Genomic DNA, 16,597 nt, shown 5'->3' with positions numbered 1-16,597 from the left:
CGCTCCCATAAATTATATTTTATATGCTCCTTTAATGGGGGCACTTGTTGACCAGCCCCCAGCGAGATCAATAACAATAGTATAAAACACATTAGTAACACCACTGAGTTTTTTGTAACCTTGGCCATCATGGCTAGAAGCAGTTTTTCAGAGGTTTCTGGTTCACCGGATGTCATCAGCTGCCTTTGGGCCTTAGCTGTCAGCAACTTCAGATCTCTCCAGATTATGGGATGAGCCTCCTGTCAGGGTCTTTTGGCTGGCCGTCTGTTCCTGGGTTGCTCCTGTAGTCCCAGCGTCATCTGGAAGTTGGGCATCAGATTCTCCAGGCCCTGGTGCCACGACATCCTTAGCTGGCCACACACACCATGCTGGCACCCAAAGCGTTCCTGTGGGAGTAAGCACAGCAGCATAACCTTGCCCCCAAGTTATCAATGGGGCTGGGCCTTTCCATTTAGGGTCTGGCAGTTGTCTATAATAAACCATGGGTCGGGGTAATGGTTCTTGACTCCTTCACGTCTTTCATGAGGAGTAAACCCTTCTGCATTTAATGTTAAAAAATTTAAAGTATATAATAAAGTATAGAGTGTTTCCAAAATATGTATCGGCCCAAGTAAACAATGTCTCATATCCCCCGTTTTTAATTGTTTAAATAAAAGGGCTTTAATAAATCAGTTGGCGCACTCTACAATAGCTTGTCCTGTAGAGTTATAGGGGATGCTGTGTTTAAGAATAATATTCCAGGTTGTGCAAAAGGACAGAAGTTCCTTTGAAGTATAAACTGGAGCGTTGTCTGTTTTTAGTGTAGCTGGTTTCCCCATTACCGCAATTGCATGTAAAAGGTGGGCAATCACATGTTTGATGGTTTCCTTTTTAAAGGCAGAAGCCCAAACATAGCCAGAATAGGTATCAGTACACACATGTAAATATGAATATGGTTTGAATTCAGGAACATGAGTAACATCCATCTTCCATAATTGGTTAGCCTGAGTCCCGCGGGGGTTTATGGCATGCGGGAACAAAGCGGGGGCTCAAAAGCCATGAGGACAAGCATGGACAACTGTTTGTGTTTGTGATAAAGGAATTGAAAATGAGATAGAGAGGCCCCTAAGAGCCTGATCAGCTCTGTCATTTCCTTCAGGTAAGAACCCTGGAAGGGGGGGTATGACTACGAATGTGGCCAGCAAAATAAGGTTGGGTCTGGTTTTGAAGCAATTTCTGCAAGGTAAGAAACAGGCTTAATAAATTGTGATCAAGTTGGAATGTAATGCAAGCTAGGGGTAGATGTTCTAAAATATTGTATACATACTGGGTGTCCACTATTGAATTAAATGGCTGATAACTCATGAACTTGAAAGCCATAATAACAGCAGCTAATTCAGCTCTTTGGGCAGAGGTTTGGGGGCTAGTAAAATAGGTGCTCCATTTGCTAGTATGATCTATTGACTTTTAGCATCAAAGAAACAAAAATGTTAATTCAAACTTCTGCTGCTGGCTACAGTGGCAGGGAGTTCCATGGGCTGGTGGAGGGAACAATGTCTTTGGCCTCTTGTACTGGCAACCTTCAGTCTCGAAAGACTATGGTATCGCGCTCTGAAAGGTGGTTCTGGCACAGCGTCTAGTGTGGCTGAAAAGGCCAATCCGGGAGTGACAATCCCTTCCACACCGGGAGCAAGTGCAGTCTGTCCCTGGTCTGTCTCCCTGGCTATGGGCTGTCCTTCTTTGCCTCTTTGCCTCAGACTGTTGGCAAAGTGTCTCTTCAAACTGGGAAAGGCCATGCTGCACAGCCTGCCTCCAAGCGGGCCGCTCAGAGGCCAGGGTTTCCCACTTGTTGAGGTCCATCCCTAAGGCCTTCAGATCCCTCTTGCGGATGTCCTTGTATCGCAGCTGTGGTCTACCTGTAGGGCGCTTTCCTTGCACGAGTTCTCCATAGAGGAGATCCTTTGGGATCCGGCCATCATCCATTCTCACGACATGACCAAGCCAACGCAGGCATCTCTGTTTCAGCAGTGAATACATGCTAGGGATTCCAGCACGTTCCAGGACTGTGTTGTTTGGAACTTTGTCCTGCCAGGTGATGCCGAGGATGCGTCGGAGGCAGCGCATGTGGAAAGCGCTCAGTTTCCTCTCCTGTTGTGAGCGAAGAGTCCATGACTCGCTGCAGTACAGAAGTGTACTCAGGACGCAAGCTCTGTAGACCTGGATCTTGGTATGTTCCGTCAGCTTCTTGTTGGACCAGACTCTCTTTGTGAGTCTGGAAAACGTGGTAGCTGCTTTACCGATGCGCTTGTTTAGCTCGGTATCGAGAGAATGAGTGTCGGAGATCGTTGAGCCAAGGTACACAAAATCATGGACAACCTCCAGTTCATGCTCAGAGATTGTAATGCAGGGAGGTGAGTCCACATCCTGAACCATGACCTGTGTTTTCTTCTTTGGCCTCTACTCTCTTTGAAAATGACCGTTTTTTCTATATTTAAAGCACTGTTTTCTGGCTTTAGTAATTGCCTTCTGGAGGCAGTTTACAAAATCCACATAGGGTTCTGCAGCTCCCTGCCAGACTGTTGCAAAAGATTTCCCAGGCTTCCTGGTTGCCAGAATCTTATGCAAAGCCCGTAGGGCACAATTAGCTGTCTCATTCAGATACTGACCTCCTAGTTGTATTTGCATCTCTGTGGTGCTAAACTGTCCTTCCCCTGCTAATTGTTCTTTCAGGTGTGAATAAGGGAGACTTTGCCATACTTGGATGGCTTGTCCCTGTGTATTCTGGCCTGCCACTACCAGGCAGATCATTGAAAGCTCCGAATATTCATCTGCTGTTAAATCCCCTGATTTCATGGCCTCTCTGGCCATGTTTTCCATGACTGAAGCCTGCCTGTGAGGGGTAGTTTCTGGCTGCTCTTTTTTTTCTAGAGGAGTTGGTGTGGAGGGGGGAGGAACATAAGCTGGATGGGGGAGATGTTCTTTGGGAGGAGGATTGCTTATTTTTTTCCTTTTGTTCCTATAACACTGGCTGCGGAGTGCAGCATCTAATGGCACCAAGACAGAGATGCCATGTATGAAGGACCTGAATGGGGGCTCATGGTTCTTCATGTAACGTGTGTCCAATTTGGTCCCAGTCTTTTATCCTCAAAGTGCCTCCCTCGGGATACCATGGCACAGCTCCCCAATGGTATGAACTAATGCTGTAACCTTCTGGGAGGGAACAGGGTGCTGAGCTTTGTGAAGAAGGAATTGCAAATCATTGCGATGATGGACTTGAGCTGCTGACAGACATGCCCCCATACTTACCGGGATCTGAGGATGCGAGGAAGCATCTGTAATCCTTGCCGGGCGTGGTAAGCTGGTTCTCGGGATGTCCCTGTTTGGGTGCCAGATGAAGCAAATGAAGACACAGAATCACATTTCAGGGTTCAGGAAGGAGCAAGCCACTTTTCCCAGCCTGCATTCCTTCATTTATTAACCTCCACTTTAGCCCAGTACAAAGGTCAGTTGTGTAAACATTGCAAGCTCCTTAGGGGATTTCCATTGTGCTGAAACAATTTTGTTTACCGAACGTCATGCTGTCAGCTCGTGAACAGGGCCTGCTCAAATTGTGCTCTGAGCGAGGGGACAAGTGTGCTTGCCAGTTCTGCCATATCAGCAAAGGGTAAGGTCCAGTATTTTCCTGATTGTTTACTTCAATGGGCTCATTCATTCAACTTCTCTGGCCCTTAGAACACCCTCCAGATGCAGCCAGCACATAGTTCTAGTCATATTCAGCCAAGTGGGCTAGAGGCTTTCAGGGGACAAGAGCCTGGCTGTGAGCTGGATAGAGGCTTGCCGTGGACCGCATCTGGCCCCTGGGCTGGAGTTTGGAGACCCCTGCCCTAGAGGACCAGAGGCTCATTGGAGACTGGGGACTCCCCATGGCCAGATTGGGGGTGCCAGAGGGCTGCATATAGTATGGAGACCAACTGCTCTGAGCTGAAGTGATGGGTTTTTGATGACGAGTGACGAGTAATTGTGTTTCTTGCTCAGAATGAAAAAAGGCACAGCCTTCATTGGGTGTGAGGCTTTGAGACCTTTTATGCAGCTTGGGCAAGATTTGAACTGAGGTTTTCATAGGTCACATTTGGACACTAAGGGCAGTACAGGGGGTATGCCATATCCTGTATTTACAGTTTCAGTTACCCAGGGATGTGGGGGCTGGATCAATTGGGGTGAGGCATTGCTGTTGCTGCGGCCAGCAAGGTCTCCCCAGCTTCAGTTCATGCCTTTTCAGCTGCTTCAGTGATCTGCTTTGGTGATCTGCTCTTCCTGCAGACCAGAGTCCTTCACGTCTCCTAGGCTTCAGGGCTTTCCTTTCAAGTGTTTGCTCCTGAGATAGTTAGTCACCATTTTCTTTACTTTATCACTGGAGCTCTTAGGGGAATGTCTGTGGGTGCTGGGTTCTTTAAGGAGCTTTCTTGCTCCCATCTTTAGCTGCCTGCTGTGGGTGTTCTCACTCCCTCCCCCTGCCTTGATGTCCTTTCTTCTAGGCACATCCCCCCTTCTCTTTTAATTAGTGGCTGTGTTTTTTTGCCTATTTGTGGCCTTTGCTGCTTCTGCCTTTGTTCTTCGTGGCAGACATTTTGCAGTCGCCTTTATTGCTTTCCCTTCGGGGAAACGGTAGCCAGGATCGGACCCTGAAACAGGTTGGAACCTTCTCAAGGCCTCTTACCAGCAGACCAACTGAAATGCCACGAGGCTACCCACTGTTCATGCATTTTATTTTTACTGAGCTATTTCCACATTTCTATCCTGCTTTTCACAGTGTTCCGAAAGGAGTTTACAACATCAATGAAACAAAATTTAGCAAAGGAAAAGGGGATGTTGTAGGGATGGTACCATACTGAATACATAATTGTGACAACAATGCAATGATGTGTCTAAGGCAGTGGTTCTCAATCCGGTGAGTCACGACCCACCAGTTCGTTTAACGTTTCCCCCATCCCTTTAAGGGGCGGGGGAAGGGGAAGGAGGCAGCGATGCGATCCCCAAGATCGCATTGCTAAGGGGGAGTGAGGGGGGTGCTTGTGAAGCTGCAGGAGGTGCGCGGAGCCCTGTACAGCCCTGCACAGAGCTCCCCGAGGCTTGGAACATTCACTAAAAGCGGGCACAAAGCACTTCCGTTTTGCAGGACGTGCTTTGCGCCCACTTTTAGTGAATGTTCCAAGCCTCGGGGAGCGCTGTCCAGGGCTGCACAGGATTCCCTGCACCTCCTGCAACCTGCTGCAGCCTTGCCTACATAACGTGAGTGCAAAGCAACCCTCCTTGCCCCCCTTAGCGACACGATCCAGGGATCGTGTTGCCTCCCTAGCCCCTCTCCAGCAAGAACTTACTGAGGGAGTAAAGCTCCCTCAACCTTTGAGAACTGCTGGTCTAAGGGGAAACATGTAAGAGGAGAATACTGAGATTTTTTTCTCTCTCATTTTTTCCTCCTCAACTGCTCCTTGCTGTTTAGGGAAGGCCTCAAAACTATTATATAGCATTTGGGGAAAAAGATACAACCCAATAACCCAGCACTGGAAGACAAGATAGAGAAGATCTCCACGGCCACCATGTATTTTCCTTTAGTGCTCAGGTAGGTTGGAACAAAGGACAGCCAAACACTGCAGAAGACCAACATGCTGAAAGTGATAAACTTGGCCTCATTGAAAGTGTCCGGCAACTTCCTGGCTTGGAAGGCCACAGCAAAGCTGACAATAGCCAGGAAGCCCATGTAGCCCAAGACACAGTAAAACAGGGAGGCTGAGCCCTCATTACATTTCAGGATGATTTCTTGGTTCAGCGAGTGCATATCCATCTCTGGGAATGGAGGGGACATATTTAGCCACACTGTACAAATACCAATTTGAATCAAGGAGCAGGAAAGGATGATAGAACTTGCTAGTCTCGTCCCCAGCCACTTCCTCATCCTGGATCCTGGTTTGGTAGCCATGAAAGCCAGAACCACAGTGATGGTTTTGGCCAAGACACTGGAAAGGGCCACAGAGAAGACGATGCCAAAAGCGGTTTGTCGGAGAAGGCAGGTCACCCTTCCAGGCCTCCCAATGAAGAGCAAGGAGCAGAGGAAGCAAAGGAGGAGGGAGATGAGGAGGGTGTAGGTGAGGCTGCGGTTGTTGGCCTTGACTATGGGAGTGTCCTGGTGCTTCATGAAGGTTCCAAGCACCGAAGCTGTGATCAAAGAGAAAGAAATAGCCAATAATATGAATATGAGACCTAAAGCTTCTTTGGCTGTGAGGTAGCTGATGGTCTTGGGAATGCATTGGCTGTGCTGTTTGTTGGGGTATTGATCTTCTGGACATTGGACACAGGCATCCGCATCTGGAAAAAATGAAAAGCTCTTTAAATATTTTAATATGTTGACCTGTATCTGGAGAAAGGATTCCTGTTCTTTGTAACAGTCATTACTAAAGCACCAGCACCCACAGTTACCTGACTGAGTTCTTCTTTAGAGGCTCCCAAACATGGGCAATTAAAATATGGTTTGACTTGAGTCTCTGCCCCGGTGTCTTGACTCAAAAACAAGTCCTAATGGGGGCATTTTCTGAGTCACCCAAAGCATTTTGGTTACTCAAAAAGTGTGTGAGAGCAGGAAGGGAAACAACAAAAGGAATCATTATTAATGTTGCGAATTACTTAAATAATGTTGTAAATTCCGCACATCGTGTCAAACAGCTGCCTGGACCTTCAAATTAACAAGGTTCTGGCACCTGGACCTTTGCTTTCAAGAATCTCAGTGGCTGGGGTCACATCAAGATAGATTATGGGTCCATCACCCTTTGTCCTTACTGCAGACCCACTCTGGCTCTCTCCTCTCCCACCTAAAAATTGATGAGGAAAATATGTTCCAAATGGCACAAACGTTAGCATTCCCCTTCTGAAACAGCTGCTGGGGAGGGGGGGAACGATGGAGACAGAAGTTGTGGCAGAGGCCAGGGTTTAAGATTCCTGCTTCCTGCCATGAGTTTGATCTACTTCAGGGGTTCTGAACTGATGCCTCATTCATCATATTTTTTTTTCAACATTTCTATTATTCACTCAGTCCAAAGAGCTCAGGGTCATGTTCATGAACCCTTCCGCTTCCTTATTATTCCCTCAAGAGCCCTGTTTGTTAGGGGGGGGGAGAGAGAGAGGGAGAGAGAGAGAGAGAGAGAGAGAGAGAGAGAGAGAGAGAGGTCATTGGCCTATAAGAAATTTATGCAATTTGCTTTAGATTTGTTGTAGATTGATGCAGGCTTGGGCAGCAGCCATGGGAAAGTGACAGCATCTCTGCATTCCATGAAAAAATGATATTTTATTTCTGGATGTAAAGGGCAGAAGTGAAGGTGGAGCTCTCTAATTTCCTCCTACTGGAAGAGATTTTGTAGTCTGTTTCTCCTACCCTCCTGGTCAGAGATCATCCCTTCTGGGCAGGGGACACATTCATAGCAGCAAAATGGCTTCCCTTCCTTCTTTTTCCTGCTGGAGCCAGAATAGCAGTTGTCATTACACACTGAAAGAGGAACCACCTGTGCACAAACACAGAAGAGGAGTTGTATCAATCAAATGTGTGTGGAGAATGACTGCTCTGTGGGTTGTTCACAAAGAGTGACACCAACTCTTTGCACGGGAGAGTGAATGTCTGAAGAGGGCTAACGTGTAGACACCACTGGTGCCAGCACTCAGAGAGAGAAAGTCAGACTGAGGGCCCAATCCTAAACAGTGCGCACCAGCTTGCCGCCAGCATGTACTGCTGCAAACGTGCTGTAAAGCACATTTGTGACCAACTAGTGCCAATGGAGCACTGAAGCTAGTCACCTGACCTGCTGGGTGGCGGAGAATTAGGTGGGTGAATGGGGGAGGCGAGGAGAGGGCTTTCCAGGGCAGGGGGGGACAGGGAGACAGCAGGGAGAGGGAGGGGTGGAGGTGTGCTAGGGGAGGGAGATGGAACCGGTGGAACTCAACTCAACTGGATCCTGAGCTCCGTGTCAGGCTGCCGAACAAGCACAGAGGTTCTGGATTTGACAGCAGCCCAATGGCTGCCACAGAATTGAATAGCCTTACTGTGGGGTGTCTTCCCATCCCCTGAGGAGCCGGCGGCAGCTGCCCTTTTGCACATAGGTTGCCATGGCACCCATTTTGGCACCACGGCAATCCCGGTGGAAAGGGTAGCTCAGGATGGGGCTGTGAGACTTGTACCTGCTCAGTTACTCCTTTATGTAGAAGAAGCATCACACTGCTCTCATCATACTATCCATTGATCACCTCATAAGAAGTGGTGGAGCAGCTGAAACAGGCAGATGATTGCCAAAGACGAGAATGGTGGCCTGATCCAAGTGCCAGGCAGTGCCAGTCTCGGCCCCAGCAATGGCCATCAAAAAGGTGCTGTAGATTACATTGTGACTGGGAGATGGAAGGTGATACTGGGGAGGCCAGTGCCAGTAAGTGTTGGGTCTCCACACCTGTTGGAGTCCAGTCTGGAGCCAGCGAAGGAGAGGTTCTCTTTCCTCAAGGACACCTCCAGCTGCCTCACTTGCTCCACAGGATACAACGACTGTAAGTTGTGGGCAGGTATAGATTGTGGTGCACCCTCACACCAGCTTGCTGCTTTCCCCAATCCACTGCCCAAAGTGATGGGTGCAGCTGGCCTCAGGGCTGGGCCACCTCAGGGTAGAACTTGGAAGTGATCAAAATTAGTGTTTGCTCACTTCCTTTCTAGATAGTACCATCTGCAGCTAAATGCGCACCTGGTTAAAAGTTCTTTGCAATACAATTTGGTCATCATTGATGGTTAACTCTTGGCCTGGTGAAGCCCGAGGATCCAGCCTTCCAACTTTTACTCTGAGGAAAGAACCATTTGAGAAAGTGACCCAGTTTGTGACATCAAAACCAGCTACTAATTCTCCATTTTGGTCAAAGCGCACAGTCTCTCCAGCACTGTTGTTGAAGGTGACGCTCCTCAGAAAGGGATGGATCTTGTTTGCAAGAGAAGAATAAAAGAAGGTGAATTGTAACTGAGGAAGAAATATTTAATCAATTATTTGGTAGCAACTACTACCAAATAAAATATCTTTGAAATGCGTATTGGCAACCTTCAGTCTCGAAAGACTATGGTATCGTGCTCTGAAAGGTGGTTCTGGCACAGCGTCTAGTGTGGCTGAAAAGGCCAATCCGGGAGTGACAATCCCTTCCACACTGGGAGCAAGTGCAGTCTGTCCCTGGTCTGTCTCCCTGGCTATGGGCCTTCCTTCTTTGCCTCTTAGCCTCAGACTGTTGGCCAAGTGTCTCTTCAAACTGGGAAAGGCCATGCTGCACAGCCTGCCTCCAAGCGGGCCGCTCAGAGGCCAGGGTTTCCCACTTGTTGAGGTCCATCCCTAAGGCCTTCAGATCCCTCTTGCAGATGTCCTTGTATCGCAGCTGTGGTCTACCTGTAGGGCTGTCTTTGAAATAGGGTCAGTCAAATACCTGTCTTTGAAATAGAGTCAGTCCAATCCTATCGTTCCCTGTGCCTGGAGGGACAGCTGTGCCAAAATGGTGATCGCTGTGTCCCAGCGGGAACCATCAGATGTCTCCTTGGATCAAGTGGACTTTTGCCCCTTCCCATGAAGAAAGCCCCATACTCCACGATGGGACTTCTCAAGTCTGTGTCAGCTATTTTGCTGGGTGGTATATCATCCTGCTGTGTGTGTGTGTGTGTGTGTGTGTGTGTGTGTGTGTGTGTGTGTGTGTGTGTGTGTGAGAGAGAGAGAGAGAGAGAGAGAGAGAGAGAGAGAGAGAGAGAATTACCTGCCATGGGTGCATATTCTGAAACTCTTGCCTTCCACTTGATCTCCTAACTGTGGATCTGGATACGTAAATGGCATGCAAAGCATGTGCAACAGCATAGACAGCATTATAGACATTGTAGCTGTGGCCAGTCATGCTCATTTCAAAGAAGGGAGTAGGAAGGTTATGCAACTTCTCTTCCCCACTGCAAGACGTCATGCTCTCTGCACTCCCAATGTCAGTGTTCAAGGAACAGTCAAATGCTTGCTCCCAGAAATTTTGGATGAAGCCATCTCCTTTTGCCCAGGAGGGGTCTAATGTCTCAACAAACGTCTGGAATCCTGGTGGCTCCTTTGTGTGAACTGTGAAGGATAAGGCCCCATGGAAGTCTTGCACATCCCAAAGCCTTTGAATATTTATAGATTGAAAATTCCATTGGGATGTAACTATCCATACTTTCCAGACAGGTGGCAATGAAAAAAGAGGTGCAGAAAACAATAAGGCAGATAAAGCACTCATGGAAGGATGTTCTCCATGTACAAAACAGGCATTCACTGCATTATCCATGAGAACTGGATAACTTTGAACTTGTTTTAAAAGTGAGTCTGCTGTCTCTGCCGCATAAGTCAGTTGTGTTGTTCTCAGAATGAAGGCATAACAAATGCCATTCTGAGAAAGCAGAGGCACCACTGTACGCAGAAACCGGTCCCCATTGTCATCATCCACAGCAATGAGCCCAATCCAAGTCCACTGGAAATGGTGAAGTAGGCGGACAACCCCCACATACTGATAGACTTCATTTGGGACCATCTGGTACAGGGAAGGGTACAGCATTTTGTCACTCTGTGCTGGGGAAAATGTTCCAAAAGTGAGCTGCAAGAAAATGAATTGTCTTTTCAGATGCATTACAAACAAATTAAATTAGGAATCATCACTGCAAAATTTCTACACGTCTGTGCATTTGACCTACCTGTGGGATCTTGTAGATGGCTAGGATGGTGGCCGCATTGGCAGAGGTTTCAAACAAGAGCCCTCCAATGACAGCAGTTAAATTGTTCTGAGAGCCACATCTGTAGTTGGGGATAAATCTGTGCTGTGGTGAAGACAGACTCAAGGTGGCTTTGTAGGTCATCCTTGCAGTGCCGTAGCAGTTGAGGATGTTGAAACCCAAAGTGATGTTGGGTAGGATATGGGGGCCCTCATTGATATTTCTTATAGCAAATGCCAAGGCCAAGATGTGCTGGTAGTACTTTGGCATTGAACTGAAATGCAAGTGATGTAATGTGGATCCCAACAGTTAAAAAAGGGGGGGGGGGTTAAAGCAATGTTAAGTTTCAAGAATATAGTTTTGTATAATTTCGAGAGTCAATCAGAGTGTAAAACTCTAGTTTGGAATTGTTGTTTGAGATAAGCTGTCAGCAATTCTATTTGTAACAAGTGAAAAGAGGAAGTTTGTTAATTGGACTAGTACAGCATAGCACCCAGGAGTAAGTTCCATTAGACACATTGGAGCTTTCTTCTTGGTAGGCTTCTGTAGGACTGCACTGAATGTCAATCCTGAATATGCACCACTGCAAACGTTTTTTATGACTCAACTTCCATTGGATTCATTTCCATTGGATTTAGTCAATACTACCTTTCTACACTTTGAAGCCTTTGAAAGAATTATGTGTCTATACTGTACTGTTAGTGATATAAGATTTCATTATTTTATGATTCCATTAGTTTTATGATTTCATTATCACTCATCCAAAAAAATAAAAGAACACTACATTTCGATGGTTTTAGCCAGTTATTTAATTCACAATCAATTCAGCAGTCGTGGGTTACATTCTTTGTAGGAAACACTGCTTTTCTGATATATCAAGCTTGGAGAAGGCAGGAAGTACACAGTTCAAAATCTCTTTCCGTCTTTGTTGTTGCTTTTTACTACCATGTAGGCTTATCTGTGAGATTCTCAGCACCACTAGGTGGATTCAGACAAGAAGTATGGAGCCAACTGAAAGGCCAGGATGAACAGACCATTATGAATATCTATACTCATGAGATATGCGATGAAATGGTAGACTTTGGAACAACACTGGGCATTGGGACGTGGTTTAAGGGATTCAGTTTTTGCTGAAAGAGACTAAGGACCCAGTCCAAACTAAAGTTTTTCCATAGGGTGCTGTGGTGCCAGCAAGTCTCTGCTGCATCCTGTGGGCTGTCAGAGATCATGTGAGGTGGAGAGGTAAGTAAACAGGTCATTTATTTGGTCTACTTGAACCTCACCAGCTCTTTGCGGGCACAAGTCTGAGTAGAGGCAAGGAGGTGGGCTGAGGCCAAAACAGAGTGGCAGATATCTATGGAGCCATTGCTCCCAATAACTGCCTTCCTCCTGTCCCCACCATGCCACCCTAGGGTCCTGATCCCTGCTCTGTTCTTCCCATCCCACTGACTTACTGTTGGTGATGAGCATCTGATGCCATTTGTGGGGGTGCTTCTAAAATGACCACTGGAAGTGCTCCGCATACTCCTCCAGAGGTCATTTTGTGACACCAGAACCATGTTTTGCTGACGTTAAAGTGGTCCCAATTCAAATTAGGACTGTTACTTGGCTACCTTTTTGAAAGGAGGATTAGCTGTGACCCCCTACAAGGTATGGTTACTTGGGAGAATTTTTTTTAAAAATGGATCAAATGGAGAAAAAATACATGGCAGAAGATGAACACAGAAGATAAGATGGACACAGTGTAATAGGTATATGGTGGGAAGTTAGTTTTTTAGAAACAGAAGGGATGAGGGGAATTTGAAAAGACAGAGCTGAAGCAATGAAACGTTGAAAGAAAAGGACTAGTGCTGAAAAGCAAGGGGGTCAATCCAGTGAGTTATTTTTGGGTGCCAGCCTACATTATGGAAACTGAAAAGGTTTGTTTCTTAAGCACTCTGTTGCTTAAATATTACTTCTTTTTATGTGATCTAATTATATTGCAGAATCAAGTCAAAAATTACTTACACAGGTTCACCCATTGGCATCTGTGAAGGGTGTTCCATGAAAGAGGGGCTGTTGTGACACACAAAGATCTGAGTTGCTAGAGCACCGACGAGAAGGTTACCTGGCTGATAGGATTTGTGCGTTATAGGAAGGGGATCGTCATGGGTGGTGCAGTTGATTGAATGAGACTTGCAAACTGTTTGAAACTGTAGTGCAAGCAGCAGCACTATCACCATCTTAATGCAATCAGATCCAGCCCAAATGTGGTGCTCCATGATTCCATCTAGAGCATCATCTGGACAGCATCCTGCAGTTTGTGCCTTTAAAACGTCGACAGAGCTACTGTGTAGCTCAAAATATCTGTTTTTTAGCCTGGTTGTCCCCCCAAGAATGGGAATTTTAAAATATGTGATGTATAAATACAATCTCTCTCTCTCTCTCTCTCTCTCTCTCTCTCTCTCTCTCTCTCTCTCTTTCTCTTCCCCCCCCCCCCTTGTTTTCACTGAGCTAAGAAAACTGGAAATGAAATTATTATGTGCAGAGGTACATAGTGGATTTTTTTCCCCAGTTGTGCAGGAAAGGAAATATACCTAATTAAAAAGATGTAGTATTCATACAAAAGGATGACAGAGCCCTGCCTATCCTTAGATACTGTTCTGAACAATATAGGAGGCCTTTATAGCATCTTTCAGATGCTGTTATTCTTGATCTAATTGGTAGCTCCTGGAAATCCTTTGGGTAGCAGGGAGAAAAGCACTGTCATGTTGACAATGATGGACAAAATAATCACACCCTCAAGGTCTTGTCCTTTGCTGTAGCACCATGAATGGGAATAGAGCTCAGAGTTTGGGTTTTATTTGTGCAATCCTGTTATTTTCACCTCTGAAGGAGTGCATGAAGAATCGGCATCTGGCCTGAACTTCTGAGCTGCCACTTCTTAGTGAGCAGACTCAGGTCATGTATTGTATGTTTAAAATGAAAAGATCATAATAAACCAAGAAGTGACTGTGTAACCCTTTGCAAAGTTCAGTAGCAGAGAAACATTGTGCATTAGCTCCACGGAACTTGAGCAAAATGTCTATTGCTAATAATGAAAAGGTGCAGGAGTTCCACTGTATGCCTCCCTGTTTTATGGTGTTGCTCAAGATACATTTTTTTTTATGATCAGACCTTATTTAGAGGAGCATAAGCTGATCAAGGTGAGAAACAGAAAACTGCCTTCTTTTGATATTAGTGCCAACAACTGATCCAACACAGTATTGTTTTGCTGCAGGTTTTGCTGTGAGATAAACACTGTCTCACAAACTCTTCTCTGTGGGGTCCATGGGTGTCAATTCTGCAGTGTCTTGTTGCAGAAGACCCTTTATACAATTGCTCCCCTTTGACTCTTGCTGGGTTGCTTCCAAGAATAAAACGGGAGCAGGGGCGGTAAAAAGGTTTCAAAGGAAAAACATTTTCGCTTATGTTTGCAAAGCAGGTGCATCTCTGTTAGTGGCACATATCCTAGACCGGGGTATCCAAACTATTTGGCAGGAGGGCCACATCATCTCTCTGACACTGTTTAGGGCCAGGATTAAAGAATTAATTTGCATTTAAAATTTGAATACATTTACGTAAATTAATACATTAGGGATGAATGAATGAAGATCTCAAGCCCTTTGCACCGTGCACAAAGCAAGGCAGGCCTTTCCTTTGCTGTCGCTGCTGCTTCACAGACATGAAAAAGAAAGCAGTGGAGGGAGCCCTCAACCAACATGAGAGGTCGAACAGTTGGCCCTCCCACTGAGAACAGTCACATCAAGCTAGCACAGGCTGAGCAAGACTCTAGAGCAGGGATCTCCAAACTTTTTGGCCAGAGGGCCGCATAAAATATCTGACATGGTGCTGGGGGCCGGAAAATTTTTTTTTTAACATAAATTGATATAAATAAATTAGAGATGAAACTTAAATGAGTGATTAAATGAATGAATGGGCTCATTCATTCAACCTCTCTGGCCCTTCGAACACCCTCCAGATGCAACCAGCACATAGTTCTAGTCATGTTCAGCCAAGTGGGTTAGAGGCTTTCAGGGGACAAGAGGCTGGCTGTGGGCCGGATAGAGGCTTGCCGTGGGCCGCATCTGGCCCCTGGGCTGGAGACCCCTGCTCTAGAGGACCAGAGGCTCATTGGAGACTGGGGACTCCCCATGGCCAGATTGGGGGTGCCAGAGGGCTGCATATAGTATGGAGACCAACTGCTCTGAGCTGAAGTGACGAGTTTTGATGACGAGTGACGAGTAATTGTGTTTCTTGCTCAGAATGAAAAAAGGCACAGCCTTCACTGGGTGTGAGACTTTGAGACCTTTTATGCAGCTTGGGCAAGATTTGAACTGAGGTTTTCATAGGCCACATTTGGACTCTAAGGGCAGTACAGGGGGTATGCCATATCCTGTATTTACAGTTTCAGTTACCCAGGGATGTGGGGGCTGGATCAATTGGGCCGAGGCATGGCTGTTGCTGCGGCCAGCAAGTTCTCCCCAGCTTCAGTTCATGCCTTTTCAGCTGCATCGGTGATCTGCTTCGGTGATCCACTCTGCCTGTAGACCAGAGTCCTTCACGTCTCCCAGGCTTCAGGGCTTTCCTTTCAAGTGTTTGCTCTTGGGTTAGTTAGTCATGTTTTTCTTTTCTTTACCTCTGGAGCTCTTCGGGGGATGTCTGTGGGTGCTGGGTTCTTTAAGGAGCTTTCTTGCTCCCGTCTTTAGCTGCCTGCTGTGGGTGTTCACACTCCCTCCCCCCACCTTGGTGTCCTTTCTCCTACGCACTTCCCCCCTTCTCTTTTAATTAGTGTTTTTTTTTGTCCATTTGTGGCCTTTGCTGCTTCTACCTTTGTTCTTCATGGCAGACATTTTGCAGTCGCCTTTACTGCTTTCCCTTCGGGGAAACGGTAACCAGGATCGGACCCTGAAACAGCTCAATGGAAGAAGACAAAGTAAAAGGTGCCACCGCAAAGAACTTCTATTGTCGGAATAAGAATAGGAAGAGGGAACAACAACAGCAACAAAAACTAAAAAGCAATGCATTATAGTGGAATTTTCCAAGAAGCGAAAGCAAGGTCAATTTTGTCCCAACCTGCTTCCTACAGTGGAGGGTGGTGGTGATTGTTCTGATGAACAAAGGCTGGTACCTTCTCAAGGCCTCTTACCAGCAGACCAAGTGAAATGCCACGAGGCTACCCACTGTCATGAATTTTGTTTTTACTGAGTTATTTCCACATTTCTATCCTGCTTTTCACAGCATTCCTAAAGGAGTTTACAACATCAATGAAACAAAATTCAGCAAAGGAAAAGGTGATGCTGTAGGGCTGTTAGCTACTGAATACATAATTGTACCAACACAGAAAGGATCAGGGCTGGCCTTAGGAGCTGTGGGGCCCAATTGAAAAGGTTTCTGTGGGGGCCCCCCTCCAGGTTTCCAGATAACAATCACAAATATTATAAACAGTTTAATTATTTTTAAAACCATTAATAAATGCTGTTTTCTTCTCTCCCCATGAACCCCACTTTTTGGAGAAGGAGGGACGTTTTGCCAGGCAACAGCAAGAAGCCCCTGGCTGCCCTCCCACTAAGAGTCTCTATAGGGTTCCTTTACTTCAGAAGAGAAGGTTGCAAAACTTGTGCTGAGGTGGATCCTGCTCTGGCTTAGAAAGGGCTCTTGCAAAGGGCTTAGAAAGTTCACCCAGCTCCCGCTGGCAGGCAAGGAAGAAGGTGGTGGATGCTTGTTCACAAGGCACTGTGATTTCTCAGAGAAATATCTAATCTCTGTAGTGGAAGCATTCTAATGTAGAGGGAGGGAGGGTCAGAGGTACCAGTGGTGAGGCAA

At 46.4% G+C, this 16,597-nt stretch overlaps 1 protein-coding gene across 1 annotated transcript; it reads right to left on the bottom strand.

Annotated features, from left to right (window-relative positions):
* Positions 1-5,443: 5,443 nt before the first annotated feature.
* LOC136653218 (vomeronasal type-2 receptor 26-like) lies at positions 5,444-10,897 on the bottom strand. Its single transcript, XM_066630124.1, has 5 exons — positions 10,736-10,897; positions 9,787-10,638; positions 8,748-8,975; positions 7,403-7,529; positions 5,444-6,342 (listed from the first exon to the last, which is right to left on the bottom strand). The coding sequence occupies exons 1-5, from the start codon at positions 10,895-10,897 to the stop codon at positions 5,444-5,446; spliced, it is 2,268 nt and encodes a 755-aa protein (XP_066486221.1).
* Between the last annotated feature and the right edge of the window lie 5,700 nt (positions 10,898-16,597).

The sequence above is a fragment of the Tiliqua scincoides genome, chromosome 5, assembly GCF_035046505.1.
Source record: "Tiliqua scincoides isolate rTilSci1 chromosome 5, rTilSci1.hap2, whole genome shotgun sequence".
Taxonomy (NCBI): Eukaryota; Metazoa; Chordata; class Lepidosauria; order Squamata; family Scincidae; genus Tiliqua; species Tiliqua scincoides.
Note: the sequence above shows the minus strand (reverse complement) of the source record. Positions and strands in the feature narration are given on the sequence as shown.

What these genes read in the sequence shown, in the direction of transcription:
- LOC136653218 (XM_066630124.1), bottom strand. Translation starts at nt 10,897, where the DNA reads ATGACCTACAAAGCCACCTTGAGTCTGTCTTCACCACAGCACAGATTT. An exon ending in TGCAAAGAACTTTTAACCAG is followed by an intron (nt 7,530 to 8,747) that starts GTGCGCATTTAG and finishes GTTTGTGCACAG; the next exon opens with GTGGTTCCTCTTTCAGTGTG. An exon ending in GATGATCTCTGACCAGGAGG is followed by an intron (nt 6,343 to 7,402) that starts GTAGGAGAAACA and finishes CATTTTTTCCAG; the next exon opens with ATGCGGATGCCTGTGTCCAA.